This window comes from Neovison vison, chromosome 1 (assembly GCF_020171115.1).
Source record: "Neovison vison isolate M4711 chromosome 1, ASM_NN_V1, whole genome shotgun sequence".
Taxonomy (NCBI): domain Eukaryota; kingdom Metazoa; phylum Chordata; class Mammalia; order Carnivora; family Mustelidae; genus Neogale; species Neogale vison.
This window is the reverse complement of record NC_058091.1, coordinates 167,259,114-167,280,809: the sequence shown is the minus strand read 5'-3', so window position 1 is coordinate 167,280,809 and position 21,696 is coordinate 167,259,114. Positions and strand designations below refer to the sequence as shown.

General features: G+C 44.2%; 1 protein-coding gene across 2 annotated transcripts in view; it reads left to right on the top strand.

Moving 5' to 3' along the window:
• Nucleotides 1-21,696, top strand: part of RUFY1 (RUN and FYVE domain containing 1) — a 62,420-nt gene that overhangs the window by 14,415 nt on the left and 26,309 nt on the right. For both annotated transcript variants that reach the window (XM_044262592.1, XM_044262602.1), the window contains 7 exons: nucleotides 1,240-1,341; nucleotides 3,431-3,554; nucleotides 12,147-12,208; nucleotides 14,658-14,723; nucleotides 17,334-17,403; nucleotides 19,750-19,851; nucleotides 20,642-20,758. In XM_044262592.1, the coding sequence (XP_044118527.1) occupies nucleotides 1,240-1,341; nucleotides 3,431-3,554; nucleotides 12,147-12,208; nucleotides 14,658-14,723; nucleotides 17,334-17,403; nucleotides 19,750-19,851; nucleotides 20,642-20,758 (643 nt within the window). The remainder of the gene's footprint in view (nucleotides 1-1,239; nucleotides 1,342-3,430; nucleotides 3,555-12,146; nucleotides 12,209-14,657; nucleotides 14,724-17,333; nucleotides 17,404-19,749; nucleotides 19,852-20,641; nucleotides 20,759-21,696) is intronic.

Here is a 21,696-nt window from a genome sequence, read left to right as displayed (position 1 = left end):
GGCAGACTTTCTCCACACATACATTTTTATGTGCATTCTGAATTATTTCCTTACCACACATTATTAGATCTAGAGTTTTGATACCCTGATCAAATCACTGGCTGGAAGTGTGGTGCATCATCATTGCCAACAGTCAGTATCTTTTTTTTTTCTTTACTTCCTTTCCTTTTTACTCCGATTTAAGCTCATTTATTTGGGAGTGGGGAGGGGAGGACTTCAAAGCCTTTTGTACTGATGGAGTTGGATTAACCCTTATGGGCCTGGCTCCTGGAAGCGGCCCCCACAGCTTTCTTTGGTGCAGATACTGATTACAGGAGCGCCTCGACTACTTTCTCGGAGGTCACAGATGCTGTCACTCTGCCTGGAACAGAATCTTTCTTTCCTCAAGCAGTGTTAGGTCCACAGCTGGGAGGCTTTTGGGTTTCTTCTGATGCTTAGAGCAGGCCTTTCCCAAATTACCTCTTTGAGACTGGCTGCACAACAGCATGAACATACTAAATGCTAGTGAAGTGTACGTGTAAGAAGGTGAATTTTTATGTTCTGTGTATTTTGCCACTATTAAAAATAAAGTTTCACCTTTGAACTAATGCCCAGGGACATGAGACTTCAACACATCAACAAACACTATGTTCCAAATATTAATTTTTTTTTAAGATTTTATTTATTTATTTGACAGAGACACACAGTGAGAGAGGGAACACAAGCAGAGGGAATGGGAGAGGGAGAAGCAGGCTTCCCAGCAGAGCAGGGAGCCCAATGAAGGGCTCAATTCTAGGACCCTGGGATCATGACCTGAGCTGAAGGTAGACGCTTAACAACTGAGCCACTCAGGCACCCCTAAATATTAATCTTTTGAAGAAATGTTTATGCAGTATACTAATCAGCTATTCCTGGCGCCATGTGCAATTTTATGAATCTGTGCCATGTTTTATCTAATTGTATTTATTCCAGAAATCAGATTTTTTTTTGTGGCTTGAGAGTTTTTTTCTCTCCTCAAAACAAACCAAAAATACATGTCCGTGATACAAAATTCGAACTGTACCCAGAGGTTTGCAGAAAGCTATTTTCTGGGCCTTCCCAGACTTTGCTGCATCCGGGCCCCAAAACTGCTATTCCCACAGTGTTCCCTGTGTTCACATGCATGTACATGCAGGAATACGTGTCTCTCTTCAGCTAAATTGGGGGCTTGGGGGGTTTTGATGTCATGCTTTAACAGTTTGCTGCTTCACTGAATTCCAGGACGGCTGTGGGAAGAGGCAGAGCCTGGCTGTATCTTGCACTCATGCAGAAGAAACTGGCAGATTATCTGAAAGTGCTCATAGACAATAAACATCTCTTAAGGTATTTTACCTCCTGTCTTTGCTTGTCTTTTGCTCTGTAAGTACTTAGAACATCGTTCTGGAAATGATTTGGAATTAAAACAGGAGTATATGATGTACACTGTTTTTATTTGAGTTATTGTTCATCATAAACATCCTGTGGCTTGGTTTTGGGGTTTTTCTTTTTAAGATTTTAATTGTAATTTTTTTATTTTTTAAGATTTTTAAAAAGATTTTATTAATTTATTTGACAGGGAGAGACAAAGCAAAAGAGGGAACATAAGCAGGGGGAGTGGGAGAGGGAGAAGCAGGCTGCCTGCTGAGTAGGGATCCCTGACGCAGGGCTGGATCCCAGGACACTGGAAGCATGATCTGAGCTGAAGGCAGACGCTTAATGACTAAGCCACCAGGTGTCCCCTGTGGCTTAGTTTTTAAAAAGTATTTCATTTTTCGAACTTGGGTATCTGAAAGTCATTTTGAATGAAGATTCCTACTGCTTTTCATTTGGAAAAGCCTTTTCAAAGATAATTCTTCAGAAATACCTAAGATTAAGAAGCAGACAACCCACTCTATTAAACTTCAATGATACAGTATGTATTAGATTTATTGATAATAGGGGGAAAATGCCATTAAAACTAGAGGCAGTGGACAATTTTAAAGTATAAAAACCTGCCTTTTATAAGAGAGAATACCTTTGTTACCTATTTTAGGATTCCATATCCATCTTATAAAATTTTCTATCTCTTAGCATCAATAACAACTAACTGGCTGTCCCTGAAGTTGATGACTGGTTCATTTTTGATACTCACATGTAAGCACAAATAATCCTCACAAAGGAATTTTTTCCTAGAACCTAGGAATTTGGAAGGGGAGACTCTCCCTAGAGTTAGCGTGTTTTGTCTGACTGAGTTAAAAACATTTGTTACAGTATGGCCTGCCACTCAGAATTTTTCATTGTTTGCAAGTCATGGCTTATTGCACATATCTTTACATGATAAATAGGGATTTCAAATACTTTGTGTACTTTGTGCTTTCAGTACAATTACACTGAGTAACTTTGAGGTGCAGATTTTGTTCTGATGAACTAACTTTTTTTAATTGAAGTAGAGTTGATACATAATGTTACGGTAGTTTCAGGCATGCAACAGAGTGATTCCATAAGTCTACACTATTGTGTTGTGCTCACAAGTGCACTACCGTCTGTCGCCATACCAAGTTCTGACAGTACCATTGGCTATATTCCCCGTTCCGTACCTTTCATCTGCATGACCTCATACCCTAATTCTTTTTTTTTTTTTTTAAAGATTTTATTTATTTATTTGACAGAGAGAAATCACAAGTAGATGGAGAGGCAGGCAGAGAGGGGGGGGGTGGGAAGCAGGCTCCCTGCTGAGCAGAGAGCCCGATGCGGGACTCGATCCCAGGACCCTGAGATCATGACCTGAGCCGAAGGCAGCGGCTTAACCCACTGAGCCACCCAGGCGCCCCTCATACCCTAATTCTTAAGTCACCGAGTTCTCATGCGTACACACACACACACACACACACACACAGAGTGGGTAAATGAGCACATCCTTGGTGACCAGGAGCAGTAGTAGATGGGGAATGGAGTCCCCCTGCGAAGGGCGGAGGCGACTGGGAGGTAAGGAAGTAAACCAGCCAGTGTGGCTCCGCGGGATACAGGGAAGAAGGAGGGGTTTTATTCTTGGAAGTGAGGGGCTGTGGGATTCCCGCTTCCTGCTGGCATAGTAGTACACTGCAGTGTGGAAGAAGGCGCCAGTGGGGACAGGCGGGGCAGAGTGATGGTTAGAAGCACGGGAGCCAAGAGGAGATGGGGGGGATGGGGTCCGGGGTCTAGGCAGAGGAGTCAGCCTTGGACTAGAGGCGGGAGGAGCGCATCCTCAACCACAGGAAGAGAAGAGGGGCCAGAGAAAAAAGAGCAGCACTTGAAGCGGGGACAAGAAATGGCACCAGAGAGTTGCTGGGTACCTGGTGAAGCTGGCAGCCTGACCCATCCACTGAGGGGTGGAAGGGGAGGGCGGGTCGGGGAGAAGGGGTGGTGAGCCTCCCTTCCTGACCAGCCGGCCGCCTGTTGTGTCAATCTGTTGCAGTGAGTTCTACGAGCCCGAAGCATTAATGATGGAGGAAGAAGGGATGGTGATTGTCGGTCTGCTGGTGGGACTCAATGTTCTTGATGCCAATCTCTGCTTAAAAGGAGAAGACTTGGATTCTCAGGTAGGATGGGAATCTTGGCTCTAGGTGGAATTCCTTCTTTGGGCCTGGGATTTTACACAGGTCTGTGTATGCGTGGCCAACCTTCTTGGGGGCAAATGGCAGAGGGTGTTTGCTCCAGGGCTGTGCTGGGTGTTGTGCTGGGGTGGGGTCTGGGCCAGGGCACAGAGACCTACTAAGTTAGAGGCCAGCCTCAGTTTTCAGGCCATTCATACCATGCTAACGGCCATGCTTTTGTCCCTGGAGCTTTGAGATGCTGTTAGAGGTTTTTAAGCAGTGTGCTGGCATAATCAGGCCCGGGTTTGAAAAAGAGCAATCTAGCAACAATCCAGGAGATGAGTTAGACATGGCCAAGAGTGGAGACATCAAAAACGGAGCAGACAAGTCCCCAAGGTTGGGTGTGGACCAGAGGATAGAGTTGGGAGAGGCTGGGGAAGGGAGATGGTGCAGGGGGCATGAAATGAAAGCAGGCAGCAAGGAGCAGAGCAGGACCGCTCTCCTTTCTACCTGCCCAGGAGCGGGTGACCAGGACTGAGGCCTAAACTCCTAGCGGCAGGGACAGTGAGTGAGTGGTGGGGGAGACACATGTAGCTATGACTGGGCCACTGCCCGGCCTTCTTCCTGCCGCAAGTTCAAATTCAGATCTGTAGAATCTAAAGCTTCCCCTAATCATTACCTCCATACCCAAGCCACTCCTTCCTATTTTTCCCCCAGTGGTTTTGTTTTTGCATGTTGAAATGTTTCAAAAAATACAGAGAAGTGTTTTTGAAAAGAACCAGTGTCTCAGAATCCCAGTCCTCAGAGACAGCTGAATGATTTAATGTTACATTTTGATACCTATCCTTTCAACACATGAATAAAGGGGTGTGTGTGTGTGTGTGTGTATATAAAGGTGTGTGTGTTTATATTTTAGAGGTATTTGGATCTTTCTTTCTTTCTTTTAACCAAAATACGATTATTCCAGGCACACCCATTTTGTAATTTTTTATTTGACACTGTGTCCCACGTGGCTCTCAATGTCAGTAGAGATATGTGCTATTTAAATGGCTACACAGTAGAAGCATACTTCAGAGAGACTGTGTGGCTTGGGTTCCATACCACTGCAATTGATCAAATATCTCAGTAGAGCGAGTCATGATCTTCTTTGGTTTCCCAGTGCATATAAAAGTTATGTTTACACCATACTGTAGCCTATCAAGTGTGGGATAGCACCATATCTTTAAAAAAAATCAATGTGTAAATAAATAATAAAAATAAATTAAGCTAAGTAAATTAAACAAAAAGTCAATGTAAAGTATTTTTTAAAGATTCTATTTATTTATTTGAGGGAGTACAAGCAGGGTAGAAGGTCAGAGGAAGAGGAAGAAGCAGAATCCCTGCAGAGCAGGGAGCCCAAAGCAGGGCTGGGATCATGACCTGAGCTGAAGACAGACACTTAACTGACTGAGCCATCCAGGTGCCCCATATCTTAATTTTAAATTACTTTCTTGCTAAAAAAATTCTAACCATCATCTGAGCTTCCAGCAAAAGTCCTAATGAATGATCACAGATCATCGTAACAAATGTAGTAATAGGAAAAGTTTGAAATCCAAACTTTTGGTGATGACCAAAATGTGACACAGAGGGAAGAAAATGCTGTTCGGAAAACGGTTCTGATAGGCCTATTCAACACATGGCTGCCATAGACCTACCCCTTATAAACATGCAGTGTCTGGGAAGTGCAGACACTTCCCAGGTAATAAAACAATGTATGCCTGGATTCATTTGATGAGCGTACCATAATTTATTTAACCAGGGCCATATTAACTGAGGTTGATTTCCGTATTACAACAGTACTATAAACACCCTCATGCCTCTTCACACTGTTGTCCATTAATTTCCTTAGGATAAATTATGGAATTTCTGTGTTAAAGTAAACATCCTACATCAGTGTGACGATGTTATGATGAGCACCTTGATCTTTTTCAATCTCACAGACCAAAACAGCTCCTCTCAAATTTCCATTTTTTTAAAGCATGTTTAGTTTTGGTGGTTTGTTTTGTTTTGTTTTGTTTGAAGATTCATCTTAGAAAGAGAGAGAGTGCATGCATTGGAGGAGAGGGAGAGAATCTCAAGTAGACTCCCCACTGAGCGTGGAGCCCCACATGGGGCTGGACCTCACAACCCTGAGATCGTGACTTGAGCCGAAATCAAGAGTCAGTTGAAGGGTGTCAGTTAAGCATCTGCCTTCAGTCATGATCTCAGGGTCCTGGGATCAAGCCCTGTGTTGGACTCTCCATTCAATGAGGAGTCTGCTTTTCCCCCTCTCTCTCTACCATTCCCTCTGTTCATGTGAGTGCGTACATGTGTGCTCTCTCTCAAATAAAATATTTTTTTAATTTAATTTTAAAAAGTCACTTAACTAATTGAGCCACCTAGGCACCCCTATTTATTTTTTAAAGTAGGCTTCATGCCCAACATGGGGCTTTAACTCAAGATCTTAGGATCAAGAGTCACATGCTCTACCATCTGATTTAGCCAGGTGCCCCACCAGATTTACCTTTTTGAAAACTCTGGAGGTCAAGTATTTTTTGCATGTTTTATTTGCCATTGGTGGTTCCATTTTTGTGACTCCCCCTTCCTGTTCCTCCCATTTTTCTGAGTCTTCCATTTTTTCTACTTTATTATAGATTAATAAAGAATATAATTTATTATAGATTCTACTTTATTATAGATTAATGATATTAACTGTCAGAATTTTGGTTCAATTTTTTTTCTGGTTTCTTTCAGCTGTTTTCCCTGCAAGGAAAGAAAGGGCTTTTTTGCAGTCAAATTTATTTCTTTTCCCCAAAGATTGTTTTTACATAATCTCTGCTCCAACCGTGGGGCTGGAATTCAGAGCCCTGAGATCAAGAGTTACATGCTCTACTGACTGGGCCAGCAGTCACATTTAATGGACTCTTTCTTTCTTCTTTCTTTCTTTCTTTCTTTCTTTCTTTCTTTCTTTCTTTTTCAAAGATTTTATTTATTTATTTGAGAGAGAATGAGTGAGAGAGAGCATGAGAGAGGAGAAAGTGAGAGGGAGAAGCAGACTCCCCAAGTAGCTGGGAGCCCGATGCGGGACTTGATCCTGGAAGTCTGGGATCGTGACCTGAGCCAAAGGCAGTCACTCAACCAACTGAGCCACCCAGGCGCCCCTAATGGACTTTTTCTTTATCCCTTCTAAGGTATTGTGCTTAGAAAGTCCTTCCGCATCTAAAAATTGACCTACTTTTTAAAATCAACTGTATTTTTTACATTTAAGTAATGCCTGTCATTTATTTTGACATAGTGTGAAATGGGAGTCTGGGTTTCATTTATAAACACTAAACCAGTTTTCTCAGTATCATGTATCAAGTACATTTTTCTACTAATCTGAGATTTCACCTTTATTATGTGTGAACTATCCCTAATCCACTGAGGTTTATTTCTAAATTCAAAGGCCTAGTCTTTGATTCTCTTTATCTTATGTCAGTAACAGTCCTTTTTTGTGTTTAAGATTTTATTCATTTATTTGACAGAGGGAGTAAACACAAGCACAGGGGGAGGGGGAGGGCAGAGGGAGAGGATGCCCCACTGAGCAGGGAACCTGACTTGGGGCTGGATCCCAGGACCCTGACATCAGAACTTGAGCTGAAGGCAGACACTTGACCGAACCACCTACCCTTCCCTGTAGTGTTATTTATTGTTAATTACCATCATTTAAGAGACAGTCTGAGGGAACCTAGGAAGAGTCCTCTGAAATGACAGTTGTCAGCTGTTTCATTCATTTTTTAGTTTAGTTTTTTTTTTTTTTTAAGATTTTATTTATTTATTAGATCACAAGTAGGCAGAGAGAGCGGGGGAGCAGGTTCCCCGCTGAGCAGAGAGCCCAATGCGGGGCTCGATCCCAGAATCCTGGGATCATGACCTGAGCCGAAGGCAGAGGCTTTAACCCACTGAGCCACCGAGGCACTCCTCATTTTTTAGTTTTAAATAGAATTTCCATATGTTGGGGCGCGTGGGTGGCTCAGTGGGTTAAAGCCTCTGCCTTCCACTCAGGTCATGATCCCGGCGTCCTGGGATCGAGCCACACATCGGGCTCTCTGTTTGGCAGGGAGCCTTCTCTCCCTGCCCCCGCCCCCCCGCCTGCCTCTCTGCCTACTTGTGATCTCTGTCTGTGAAATAAATAAAGTCTTAAAAAAAAAGAATTTCCATATGTGTGTCTGTGCCCAGGGTAGAATTTTTTTTTTTTTAATTCTAGTAGACATGTAGCATTATATTAGTTTCAGGTGGACAGTGTAGTGACTCGAGGCTTCTGTACATTTCCGTGCTCTGTTCTTCAGCTCAGTGCCTCTCATATGCCACCAGGAGGTGTGAAGGCTTGCTGCTGGTGTCTGAGGGATCCTCTTATGTTTAGAAAGTACTGTTCCAGTCTAATTTATTTCCCATTTTTATTAAAAATGAGCATGCAGTGCCATCACATACCCTTTTTTGGGCATCTTTTGAAACATCTTATCTTTTATCCCATAAATATAATGGAATTCATACATAGGTTTGTGATATTACCTGTTGTGATATTACCTCTGCATTCCTAAAATAAACCCAAAGTGGCCATCGCGCATTATTCTTCTAGCATACGCCTAGATTTCACAGGTCTTTGTCCCCTCACGGTGTCAGAATTGTGTTAATCTCATAAAATAAGGCGGCTAATGTTCTTTTCTCGTTTTCTGTAACTGTTTATTAGAGCAGGATTTTTTTTTTTTTTTATTTGAAGGTTTCTTCCTGGTATGACCTCTTCAGCTTTATGCTTTTCTTTTGGTCATGGTTTTTTGTTTTTGTTTTTGTTTTTTTAAAGATTTTATTTATTTATTTGATAGATGGAGATCACAAGTAGGCAGAGAAGCAGGCAGAGAGAGAGGAGGAAGCAGGCTCCCTGCCAGGCAGAGAGCCCGATGCGGGACTCGATCCCAGGACTCCGGGATCACGACCTGGGTGGAAGGCAGAGGCTCTAACCCACTGAGCCACCCAGGGGCCCTGGTCATAGTTCTTTGACCACTTTAATTTTTTACTTAGCTCTTGGTCTGTGTACTGGTTTCCTATGGCTTGGAATGATTTTTTAGTCACATATTTTTCCAAAAGTCATTTATTTCATTCAGATCTATTAGTTATATGAGAGTATTCCTTTATAGTGTCTTAAAATCTCACTTTCTCATTTGCAATATTGTGTACTTGCCAGTAAATACCAATCATACTTGATAGAGATTTGTCTACTGTGTTGAGTTTGAAGAATCAGCTCTTGCTTTTATTGATCACTTTTGCTTGGGAGAGGGCTTTATTTGCTTTTTGATCCATTAATGTCTTTTTTTTTTTTTTTTAAGATTTTATTTATCCATTAATGTCTATTTGAGTGTTAACTCTCTCTCCTTTCCTTCTTTCTTTCTTTTTTTCTTTTTTAAGATTTTATTTATTTGACAGAGAGAGAGAACATGAGCAGCGGGGTGGAGCAAGGGGAGAGGGAGAAGCAGACTCCCCACTGAGCAAGATCCTGATGCGGGACTCGATCCCAGGACCCTGGAATCATGACCTGAACCAAAGTTAGATTTTAACCGACTGAGACCCTGGAATCATGACCTGAACCAAAGTTAGATTTTAACCGACTGAGACACCCTTGCATCCCTCTCTTTCTTTCTATTGTTGGGTGTGTGTGTGTTTTTGCAGTTGAAAATGTATTTCTTTTTTATTTAATTTTATTATTTAGGGGTTTTGTTGTTGTTGTTGTTGTTTTAAAGATTTTATTTATTTATTTGACAGAGAGAGATCACAAGCAGGCAGAGAGGCAGGCAGAGAGAGAGGAGGAAGCAGGCTCCCTGCTGAACAGAGAGCCCGATGCGGGTCTCGATCCCAGGACTCTGAGACCACGACCTGAGCCGAAGGCAGCAGCTTAACCCACTGAGCCACCCAGGCGCCCCTTATTTAGTTTTTTTAAGATTTTATTTTTGAGTAATCTCTACACCCAGTATGGGGTTTGAACTCACAACCCAAGATCAAGAGTTGCTTGCTCCGCCCACTGAGCCAGCTAGGCGGCCTTTATTTCTTTTTATTATTAATTTTATTGTAAAAGAAATGTGCGCTTGTTGAAAAAAGTTTATATAGAAGCATATCAAATGAAAAGTAAAATTCAAACTCCTTTCTCCCTTCCCCTGTCAATCTCACTCATCCCCACAGAGAACGGTAAAAACTGAGGGGAAAGTCTTTCTAGAACCAGTTCTCCCTTTTTCTCTGCATTTATGTTTACATAGGTTTTGTTTCAAAGTGAATCCTTTTGCTCCTATTTCTGGGTAAGGAATCCCCAGCCCGGTAACTGCAGTCATCACTGTATCTCCGGCTGGGAGTTGACAGGGCTGAAAGAGGCAGGCACTTCTTGACTGAGGGCTCTGTGATTGCAGTCGGGTTGGTGACAGGGCAGCAACCACTGAGGCTTCCTGTCTTGCTTGTCTGTCTTCTGGGCTGAGAAGGGACTCATTGAGCTGGGACTGGAACAGCAGAGCCCTCTCAGGCACCTCTGTCTTCATATGGTCTTCTCCACTTGGTCTCCAGGGTGGCCAGAATTCCTCCGTGGAAGCTCAGAGGTATATACCCCTATAGGGAGAGCCAGGAAGAAGCTTGTGTTGCCTTCATTAATGTGGCTGCAGAAATCATGACCACGTTTCCGCCGCTTTTGACTGAAGACAGACACTGAGGCTGCCCAGGGTCAAGCATCGGGAATATGGATTGGTAGGAGGTGCGACAGAGAAGTTATAGAAGCCCTCCCACATGGCTCTAGCTTTAACATAAATGGTGTTACTATAGGGACGCCTGGGTGGCTGAGTCGGTTGAACATCTGACTCCTGGTTTCAGCTCAGGTCATGATCTCAGGGTCGTGGAATCAAGCCCTACTTGGGCTCCATGCTCAGGACGGAGTCTGCTTGAGATTCTCTCCCATGCGCACGTGTTCTCTCTCCTAAATAAATAAATCTTTTTTTTTTTTTTTTTTTTAATGGTGTTATGGTGCACCTGGGTGGCTCAGTCGGTTAAGCGTCTGCCTTCAGCTCAGGTCATGATCCCAGGATCCTAAGATCAAGCCCCACATTCCATCAGGCTCCTTGCTCAGCAGGGAGTCTGCTTCTCCCTCTCTCTGCCTTTTCCCCATTCGTGCTTGCGCTCTCTCTCAAATAAATAAAATCTTCTTTAAAAATTAAAATAAAAAATGGTGTTACTATAAAGAGTTAATACTGTACCTATCACTCTAGGACTTAACATTTTCTCCTGAAGCATTCTTCATGTCGCTATACATCCCTCCCTGGCGTTCTTTGTTATGGTTGTGTAAGGATCTGTGATAAGGCTCTTACATGAATGAAAAGTAGCTACTGATGGACCCAGTTTTCCCGTTTTTCAAATAAGAGTGGTTTCATTTACTCACACTGGAGTGGACAGTGGCAGACCAGGCTCTCATTCTCTCCAAGTGCTTTATTTCTGGACAAAGCCCTTAGCATCCAGATGGAGGGGTTTGGTTCCTCCCTTGTTCTCCACAGCAGCAGAGAATGTCCCCTAGAAAATGAAATAGGACCATTTCACCCACAATTTAGGGATGGAAGGAGGCAGGATATCAGTTAAGGTTACCTACCACTTTGGTCTAGCAACCCAGGCCTCTCTTTTGTTGTTGTTACTGATCTTTGTCAGCAACTTGATTGTCGAATAAATACACAAAACTAACCTTGACGAGAGAGGAAAACTTCAGAAAATTCCCTTAAATTCTGATTTTTTAAAAAATGTATTTATTGGGGCGCCTGGGTGGCTCAGTGGGTTAAAACCTCTGCCTTCTGCTCAGGTCATGATCCCAGGGTCCTGGGATCGAGCCCCACATCTAGCTCTCTGCTCAGCGGGGAGCCTACTTCCTCCTCTCTCTCTGCCTACTTGTGATCTCTGTCTATCAAATAAATAAATAAATCTTTTTTTAAAAATGTATTTATTTATTGGGGCTCCTGGGTGGCTCAGTGGGTAAAGCCTCTGCCTTCTGCTCAGGTCATGGTCTCAGGGTCCTGGGATCTAGTCCCACATCAGGCTCTCTGCTCAGCAGGGAGCCTGCTTCTCCCTCTTTCTCTGCCTGCCTCTCTGCCTACCTGTGATCTCTGTCTGTCAAATAAATAAATAAATAAAAATGTGTTTTTTTATTTAGAGAGCAGGAGGGGCAGAGAGAGAGAGACTCTCAAGCAGACTCCCTGCTGAGCGTGGAGCCCAGTGCAGGGCTCGATCCCACCCTGAGATCATGACCTGAGCCAAAATCAAGAGTCGGTTGCCTAACCGACTGAGCCACGCTGATGCACTCCCCTCCCCCAAATTCTGGTTTTTTACTATGTTTTTCTTCTAGAAGGGGGTAGGGTTATTTTTCTCTTGGTTTGTGGGTTCCATCGGTTGCTTTTATAGAGCAGGTTAGGCCAACTAGATGTTTGTAGGAAAGAGACAGGAACGTAAATACCCTGAATTTTAAAGATAAAAGGTTTGTGGAGAATGGGACAAGTCTCTCTTATTTAAACTTGTGCTTTTCATGTCATTCAGGTTGGCGTGATTGATTTTTCCCTCTACCTTAAGGATGTGCAGGAGCTTGATGGTGGCAAAGAGTAAGTACCGCCCTGTGTGCTGCTGCTGCTCTTCATGGTTTCGTGAAATTCTGCAGACAAGGCTACATTGGCGTTGGCTTTGTGTGCCATTTTCATTCTCATCGGGTGTCTTAGTTACAGAAGTAATACAGTAATATTCCCTCGTACAAGGAACTGAGCTCTGCAGAATAGAGAAGACAAGTGAAATGTGCCCATTCACATCCCCACCTCAGTGCCCTGCCTGCCCCTCCCTCAGTGGGGAGACCCTGCTCAGGTCTCCTCCCACGGCTTTTCCAAACGCTGCAGACATATCTGTTGGTTGTGTAACTTGCCTTATGGTTTGATTGAATATAAGTGGGACAGTACTATTATATAGACATAAGTTCCCTTGGGACTTGTTCTTTGATCCTGCTGTCTCAGATGTCTCCTCGTGCCACCCATAGCTCTCCTTCATGCTGGTTAACGAGAACATTCTTTTAAAGGAGGTTTTCTGGGACAGAAGAGAAGTAAACAAAGCAAACACTATGTATAACATGCTGCCATTTGAGTTATGATAAAGAATATACATCCATATTTACATGCTGTACTTCCCCACACATGGACTCTTCTAGAGTAGCATATGGACCGGCTAACATGGGCTGCCTGGCGGGGAAGAGGCTGGGAGGCAGGCACGGGGGGTAGTTTCTCTGTAAGCCTTTAGGTTGTGTTTGAATATTTTACCACCTATCTTTCAAATGTGTTCTGAGAAGGGTTCTCACGGTCTATGTGCCCTAGCAGCACACCATACCTGTCAGTGGGAACCCCATTAATGTTTCAGGGGTACATGGATTCACCCACTTGAGACTTAAACAAAAATAGATTCTTGGGGCTCCTGGCTGGTTCAGTCAGTAGAGCATGCAACTCGGTCTCAGAGTTGCAAGTTTGAGCCTCAGGTTGGGTATAAGATTACTTAAAAATAAAATTTATATATACCTATATAGTTAATGTAAAGAAATGGAAATAAACTGATTAATCAGTAAGGGGATAATTGAATAAATTATGGAACATTCAAAATATTCCACTCTGTGATATATTACACAGACAGAACAAATTTCACCTACTGGATATAGTAGACTTAAAGGGATTTCCACAAGGTATTCCTGAGTGAGAAAAGTATGATACTGACAGGTGTATACAGTTGACCCCTGAACAACACGGGTTCAAACTGCATAAGTCTACTTATACATAGATTTTTTTTTTCAATAAATACATTACAGTTCTTTAAATGTGTTTTCCTTCTGATTTTCTTTTTTTTTTTTAAGATTTATTTACTTATTTTAGAGAAGGGGAGGAGGGGCAGAAGGAGAGGGAGAGAGAGAGAATCTCAAGCAGACTCTGCATGGAGCACGGAGTCTGGCGTGGGGCTCGGTCTCTCAAACCTGAGATCAGACCTGAGCCTAAACCAAGAATCGGCTGCTTAACCAGCTGTGCCATCCAGGCCCCCCCAACCTTATGATTTTCTTTAACTTATTTCTTTGTAAGACTAAAGTGTATAATATATATAACACTTGAAATACGTGTTGATTACCTAATTGGTAAGGCTTCCAGTCAGTAGTAGGCTATTAGTAAAGTTTCTGAGGAGTCAGAAGTTAACGTGCCATTTTTCAACTGCATATAAGGGTTAGGGCCCTAACCTTTGCATTATTCAAGGATCAACCATATATCATGTTTGTAGACAAACCTAAGAAATCCCTAATATATTTTTATGTTTCAATTACATACCCTAACTATACGTAGGTACCTATGTGTAGGTACCTATATGTATGACACACAGGGATATTAGGATCATATGTATATAGGCTCAGCAGACTATTCACACGGGTTACCTGCACACCTATGTGAAGGGCAGAACAGGTAAAAGAAACAACTGACCATTCTGAACAATCCAGCACCTGTGACATGCGCCTGTGTGAACATACATATATATGTAAAGAAGCTGGGGTTTGGAGGAAAGTGTAACTTAAAAATGGAGAAGTTTGGGGGGTTTTTTGTTTGTTTATTTTTAAGCCAGACTGGTCAGCTTTATGTGTTAAAAGGGCTCTTGTGTGCTTTCTTGAGCCACCCACTTTCCCTTCAGCATGACAGGGGCCACTTCATCGGCCACCTCGAGGGAGGGCACCTTGTGCCAGATGGCCTCTCCTTTTCCCAGATGCCCAGCCTGCCAGGGAAAGAGGGGGTCTGCCAGAGGTCTGCTCATGTTTGTGCATCTCCCAAGACCCGCTGTCCCTGCCACACCCCAACCCTTGGCCAGCTTTGCTCTCTGTTTATTCCGGGATTGGGACCAGGCAGACGTTATTATGGAGGTCTGACTGTCCCTAGGTTTCCTGATGACTTTGGTACTCCTTCAAGGTGATCAGCATGTTGGGGGATGGTTATAAAGTATTAGCCACAAATAAAAAGAATGTCTCTCTTTTTATGCTCTTTTTAAAAGGCACGAAAGAATTACTGATGTCCTTGATCAAAAAAATTACGTGGAAGAACTTAACCGGCACTTAAGGTAGGACTCGCTCCTTTCTCCAGTGTTACAGTTCGGTCTCAATACCCAATAATTGTTTCATGGAACATTTCTGAACTGCCATATATTCATTACTGACGCTTTTGCCAAACCAAGAAAGAAGGTTATCACGCTTATGTACACAGAGTGGAGAAGTATGATTTCTCGATAAGGAGCTTTGGGAATTCTTGGGTTCTTGCGGTTAGACAATGTAGAAAGCAACCAAATTATACCTTGAATCTCTACCCCTCGCCCCTCAGCCACCTGGTTGGAAGTCACAGCCACGGGAAGCCCTGTTCCAGCTGGCAGTCAGCACACATCCCTCTGGGGTGCCAGGGCAGGATAAAAGGGTTGAAAAAACCTTCAGGGCTAGACTTTTGATGGTAATTCGGTAGCAAAAAGCAGGCATCTTGTACTTTGATTTTTTTTTTTTTTTTTTTTTTTCATTTTAATTGGAAAGCTGCTGCTGTGTTTCCTGAAGCACTAGCCAGTGGCGGTGGTGGTGGTGGGGAGCAGGCAGATTCTCAGTCAGGGGTTTGGGAGACCTGTTGTACTCTGTATCTCTGAATCCCCTCTGAGGGTGTGTGGTACATGTTGGCCCCACTTCACGGGAGCGGCCCCTCTGGCCCCAAGCGCCAGTGAGACAGCTGAAGGAGCTGGCACAGTGTTGCCATATGGGGAAACTGCTCCAGGTTCTCCTTAGGTGTGATGTTGGCTGCTATTGCGAGACATTCTTGATCGATTCTTATTTATTGAGCATTTTTATAAGGAACAGGTGTCAGATTTTATCGAGTGCCCTCTGCTTCATTGAGGCAATCATGACTTTTATCCCTTAACCTGTTGATGGGATGTATTTATTAGTAGAAATTTTCATATTGAGCCATTTCTATATCACAGGGATAAACCCTACTTGATTGTAGTTGTATTTTGTTTTACTTTTTAAAGATTTTTTTCATTTGAGAGAGGGCATGAGCAGGGGGAGGGGCAAAGGGAGAGGGAGAATCAGACACCTGGCTGAGCAGGACTTGATCCCAGGACCCTGGGGCCCTGACCTGAGCTGGAGGTAGACATTTAACCATATGAGCCACCCAAGCACACCCTGAATTGTAGATTTAATAATCATTTTTTAATATGTAAACTGATCTAATCGTTCTCCGGTTTTTTCCTCTCCAGTGTGGTGTCAGGGTTAAGCAGCTTCACAAAATGAATTAGTTCTGGTTCATGAGCATTCTTTGCTCCTTGAAAACATGAAGCTTGGGATGCCTAGCTGGCTGGCTCAGTCAGTGGAAGATGGGACTCTCGATCCCAGGGTTTTGAGTTCAAGCCCTTTGTTGGGCGTAGGAATTACTTTAAAAAAAAAAAAAAAAAAAAGGGAAAGAAAATGTGAAGCTCAAAGCCTTTGTTGAGGCAGTACTTTGCTTTTCAGCTTTTCAATTTTTCCTAAGTTGTTTAGATTTTTTCCTTCTGAGGATATCTCTCTTTTGGTCATCTATATTTTCTAAGAAATGTATAAATTTTAGTGACATTTTCTAAGTTAGATAGTTGGAATAGAACTGAAAGTGGTATACTTTCAAAATTTGTAGTTCTCAAGGAGCCTGTGTGGCTCAGTTGGTTAAGCATCTGATGCCTGATCTTGGATCAAGTCTCAATCTCAAGTCCTGACTTCAAGCCCCACACTGTGTTTCACCCTGGGTGTGGCACCCACTTAAAACAAAAACAAAAACCTTGTAATTACCTCCATATCTTTTGTTTGTGTTCCCTTTTTCTGCTTTGGGTCATTGTATAATTTTCTCACCATGTTGCCATTCCCCACCCTCCCACCCCTCGCAATCCTTGAACCTTGGTTCGCAAGTCTCCCAGGGTTTGTTTCTTTGTCCTTGCCTCAGTGGCAAAAGGCACCAGTTAGGGGCAGCAGGGCCTGGAGCCAGACCACCTAGGTTCAGATCCCGCTGCCCCACCAGTGGGGAATGAACATGAGTGAGTTTTCCAGTGTAAAGTTATGGTTTCCTCATCTATGAAACAGGTAACAGTGGGAGTTACTCACAGAATTATGGGGAGGGTCACATGAGTTGATGCACTGCAATGCTTAAAACAAGCAGGGCCTGGCACATGGTCCAGAGAGGAAGTTACTATGCTTGTTATTGTTGCCATTATTTTTATTGTTTATCACATTTACATCAGTTTGACATGTTTTTCAGTAGGGAGGTAGTACAGATTACTTAGAGCATTTGAAAAATGAAGGAAAGTATAAAAACAATTTAAAAACCTCATTTGATCCTATAACCCCAGAGTACCAATATCTTGTTATAGGTAATGATCTAGATAAATGACCACTGGCACATTTTGGTTCCCATCTATCCTGTTAGGGAAAAAAAAATCTGTTTCCTTTCCAGCTGGCTAAAAAAGAAATGGATAGCCTATTTTGGGGGAAAGACAGTGAAGCCTTTTCAGTAAATGTATACACACGCACACATACATACATATTTAGAATTCTCGTCTCAGTTCATTGGAAACCCTCGGCTTTCCATCCACTACACAGGAAACCTAGGAATCTGTTATTGTTCACAGGCTGGGGAGACAACCTTTATAAGCTCACTGTGTTGTTTTCTCTAGCTGCACAGTTGGGGATCTTCAAAGCAAGATAGATGGCTTGGAAAAGACGAATTCAAAACTTCAAGAAGAGGTTTGTAACTTTTGAAGTTCTTAGAACAAAGTGGCCCGAGGTGCAGAGATGGTATGGTTGGTGTATCTGACCAGAGCTTCTCGCTGGTCGGAATGGGATTGCTAAGCTCGGGTTGAGCTGCACGGGGGGTCCGCGTTCTCAGAGTTCTGCATCCTCAGAATGTCTGTGTTCAGCCCTGCCGGCGCTTCCCATAGCCAAGGCAGCCAATCATGAGCCAGTTCTAAGTGACTTAGGTTTCACCACTGCACAGTGCACCCGGGGAAGACCAGGCCTCCTTGGGAAAGCCCAGCTCCTAAGGTGAAGATGCTTTTCTCTTCCTCTTTACCCACCTTCCTCTGATGTAGTCTGTCCCCCTGCTGCCCAGAAGGCACAGACCATTATGAGGTAAAAGTAACCCTCGCCCACCCCTTCTGTGTTTCGGCCTCTCAGGAGTATGGAACCAGTCTCCCCACAGTGTGGTCTTTCTCTGCTTTCTCACTAGGAAGAGAGAGAATGAAAGGACAGGAAGAAGGAGGGCTGAGGCCGAGGAAGAAAGCTTGCTGCCAGCTGCCCGGCAGTCTCCTTGGTGGACACATCTTGTCTCCTGTTAGCAGGAGGGGGGTTGCTCAGCCTTTCTGAGGCTTTCCACAGGTAGCGGTCCCTGGCTGCTCGGGCCTCCCCACCAGGTCTCCCTGGGGAGGAAGAGGGCTGTGATAGGGGCCAGGGCGTGACCCCCCCCACCTCGGTGTGGAGGCAGGTTACGGCCAAAAGAAAGACACAGAGCATGCTTTTGTATGGAGCTCCCAGTTTAAGTCTCACTTTAAACTGACTGTTCTCTCCCACGGGCCAGCCCTGAAAAGCTTTAAGGAAAGGAGGTCAGATTTGTGTGAGAGAAGGAAATTTAGAGGTGGCCTTCATAGATGGGCTTCCCAGGAGCAGCTTCACCACACTTAGAATTGGAGGACCCACGTTTCCCTGGGGTGGGTGGGCCTCTGGGCCTCAGTTTAGGTAGGCAGGTCTTTGGACTCACAGTTCTCATCTCCAGATTGGATGATAACCCATACCTCACAGTGCTGTAGAAATTAGATTAATATTCTGTAAATTTGCCTAATACAACACTTGGCGTGTGGAGACATCAGTTGATTTTAGATCAAACAGATTGATTCTTTGCTCTCCCTGGCTAGGTGGCATACTTTCAGTGAAGGTCTAATTTTAGCTTTTGAAACTAAACAACTAGGTTATTTTTTTCTTCAAAGGCCAACCGTTTTAATAGAAAACCTGCTTTAGAGAAAAGTCCCTTTTCAGGGTGTGCTCTCTGTCTTCAGAGAGCGGATGGGAATTAGCATCTGGCTTTTGCCTGCCTCTTCCCCTTGTAGCAACTAGCACCTCCTAGAGCCATGAAGTTCCTTATTTGGGTGCAGCAGTTCATGGTTAGAAGCCCCAGTCATGGGTTCCTAGACCTCTTTGACTTAGATGCTTTTGAGGAAGGTGAGCAAGGAGTTGGGTGCTTCGGGCCCTCCCCCGCTTTGGTGAGTGATGCCAAGAGCACCGCCAAGTGTCCCTCTTCTTTCCCCTTCCCCAGCCTGCCCTTATCTGGCCAGGCTGTGTTGGGAGGCTGGATAAGGAGAGGTTGGTGGGTGTGCTCACACCTCTGCCTGCCTCTCCCTAGGCATCCTGTTCCAATACACTTTGCCCTAAACTATGGGAACTCACTCAAGGACAGGAAGAGGCTCTCCAGGGCCTGTCTTCTGATTCCTCCCCCAGAAGGCTTTCACTCTCCCTCCGGGGATCAAATATCCTTTTGCTTAATGGCTGGCAAAACTGAAAAGAACCAAGAATCAGAACAAAAGCCCACAATCCCTTTGCTAAGTGAGAGCTACTGTGACCACTTTCATCATTGGTGTTTATGTAGGCCCCAAATTTTCCTAGGCGTTTTTCACCTAGGGGATTTTTTTTTTTTTTTTTTTAATTAGAGGTGAGAACACCCTCCATAACCCACGTTTTTCCCCTCCCGCTGTTCTTCCCTAAGTATGTTCTCAGGTCGTTAAAAGCCTCTGCAGACATTCTAGGAACTACGTGTTCGTCTGATGCCCCCACTGCCATTCCTTAAACCACTTCTCCAGGGTTGGACATTCAAGCGTCTGCCAGTTTGTGTCCGCGAATGTTTGCCTTGAACTAGTTTGCTCTCGTGTTTTCAAAACTATGTCCGTGCGTTACCTATTCAAAACCCAGAACTGAAACGAGAAACAAGCTATCAGATACGTGGAAATCCATCGTCACCGGCGAAGGTGCCGGACGTCAGCTTTTTAAAATTGAGCGGTAAGAGTAGTGCTGATGTCGAGAAACATAAACCTCTTTCTTTACCAGCTTTCAGCTGCGACAGACCGGATCTGTTCGCTTCAAGAAGAGCAGCAACAATTGAGAGAACAAAACGAGTTAATTCGCGAAAGAAGTGAGAAGAGCGTGGAGGTGAGATGAGACGCTGGCCTCGCTGGGGGGGCGGCGGGGGGGCACGACGCACGCACGCACGCAGGCCGCACGCACGCACGCTCGCGCGTATGCGTCCCTGAAGGACCTCGAGCCCCCTGTGCGGCAGTGACGCAGGCCGCTCCTAGTGCACCGCTGCGGCGTTTGGTGCCGCTGCGCCCGCCCTCCCCCTCGCGGGTCCCCGGGGCCACTGTGGGATGCCACCCCGGCGCCGCAGATGCTTGCTCCTCCCTGTGATAGAGAACCCCTTTCCTGTGCTGCAGAGCTGCTGGCCGGCAGCTGTCCTACCTGATGACCTGAGAGCACGGAGAGACCGTATCTGGTTCATCTCCAAATCCTCCGGTGCTGAAGAACGTGCCGGGTAAGGAAAGTCCGCGCTGAATGGGGGCCTTTCCCACTGAGAACAACAGCTCTGCTTTAAAGAAAATTAAATAGAAATTGTTTTCCGAATCCAGCTTTCAAAAGTCTGGTGACTTGCTTCCGTCCTTCAAGTTAAAATGTATTTTTGGAATATCTTTTAACCTTTTTCTATTATGCCTAAAAAATAGAAATTATCCTACATCTTTAAAAATTGTGACATTAAAAATACTTTTTTTTTCTCTTAGTTTAAGTAGGCTCCATGCCCAGGGTGGGGCTTTGAACTCATGACCCTGAGATGAAGGGTCATGAACACTCTAGGGACTGAGCCAGCTGGGCATCCCAATGGTATATTTTAAAATAGTTTGTAGTTAGCTCACTTCCATAAACAAACCATTCCTTTTGTTATCCACAGATAACAAAACAAGACACCAAAGTTGAGCTGGAAACTTACAAGCAAACTCGGCAAGGTCTGGATGAAATGTATAGCGATGTGTGGAAGCAGCTGAAAGAAGAGAAGAAAGTCCGTTTGGTGAGTATGCAGGACAGGTGTGTTGAGAAGGTATTCCCTGGTAGCCCGCCAGGTTCTTTGTTGGTGTGTTTCAAACACGTTCCTTGATCTACTTTTAAAAACAAATGCGTTTTGGGGGGCATCTGGGTGGTTCACTGTTAAGTGCTTGCCTTCAGTTCAGGTCATGATATCAGAGTCCTGGGATGGAGTCCCTCATCAGTCTTCTTGCTCAGCTGAGAGCCTGCTTCTCCCTCTTCCTCTCATACTCTCCCTGCTTGTGTTCTCACCCTGTCAAATAAATAAAATCTTTTTTAAAAAAAAAATTTTTTTAAAGGGTTACTACTAAGCTCTGAGTTTTTTCCATCCCTATAAACCTTTGTCAGGGTTCACCATGAGATCAGATTCATGGTTGCTTTGCCAGTACAACTCCCTCACCCACAACCTCTGGTCTTTTCTTTCTACCCAATCTGCATGCCAGTGACCAGTGTTTTGGGTTTTTTTGTGTTAAGTAGGCTCTACACCCATCGTAGAGCTTGAACTTACAACCCTGAGATCAAGAGTCGAGGGTGCCAGCCAGGCACCCAGGCACCCCAGCCAGTGTTTTTTTTATTAGACCCAGCTTTGGGGCCTGCTTTGTTTCTTTGCTTCTTTGCACCAATGTGGAGACGTGTCCTGAGTTATCCAAGATGGAACTGGTTCAATATGGTCATACCCCTGTTGCCATACTCTAGCATCCCATTCCAAAAACTCATATGGCAATGTCACATTGCTGAGCAGACATTCTTTCAGTCTCCGCGTTCTGGGTCTTCAGGCTTAAAGAACATGGTTGCTGCAATGTGAGGCTGAGTGCCACCTACCAGCTTTCTGACACACAGAGCCAGTATTCATTATACAATGAGAAAAAGGGAAAAACTTAATCTAGTCCTTTCCAGACCAACTCTGCTGAATCTTGCTAACCT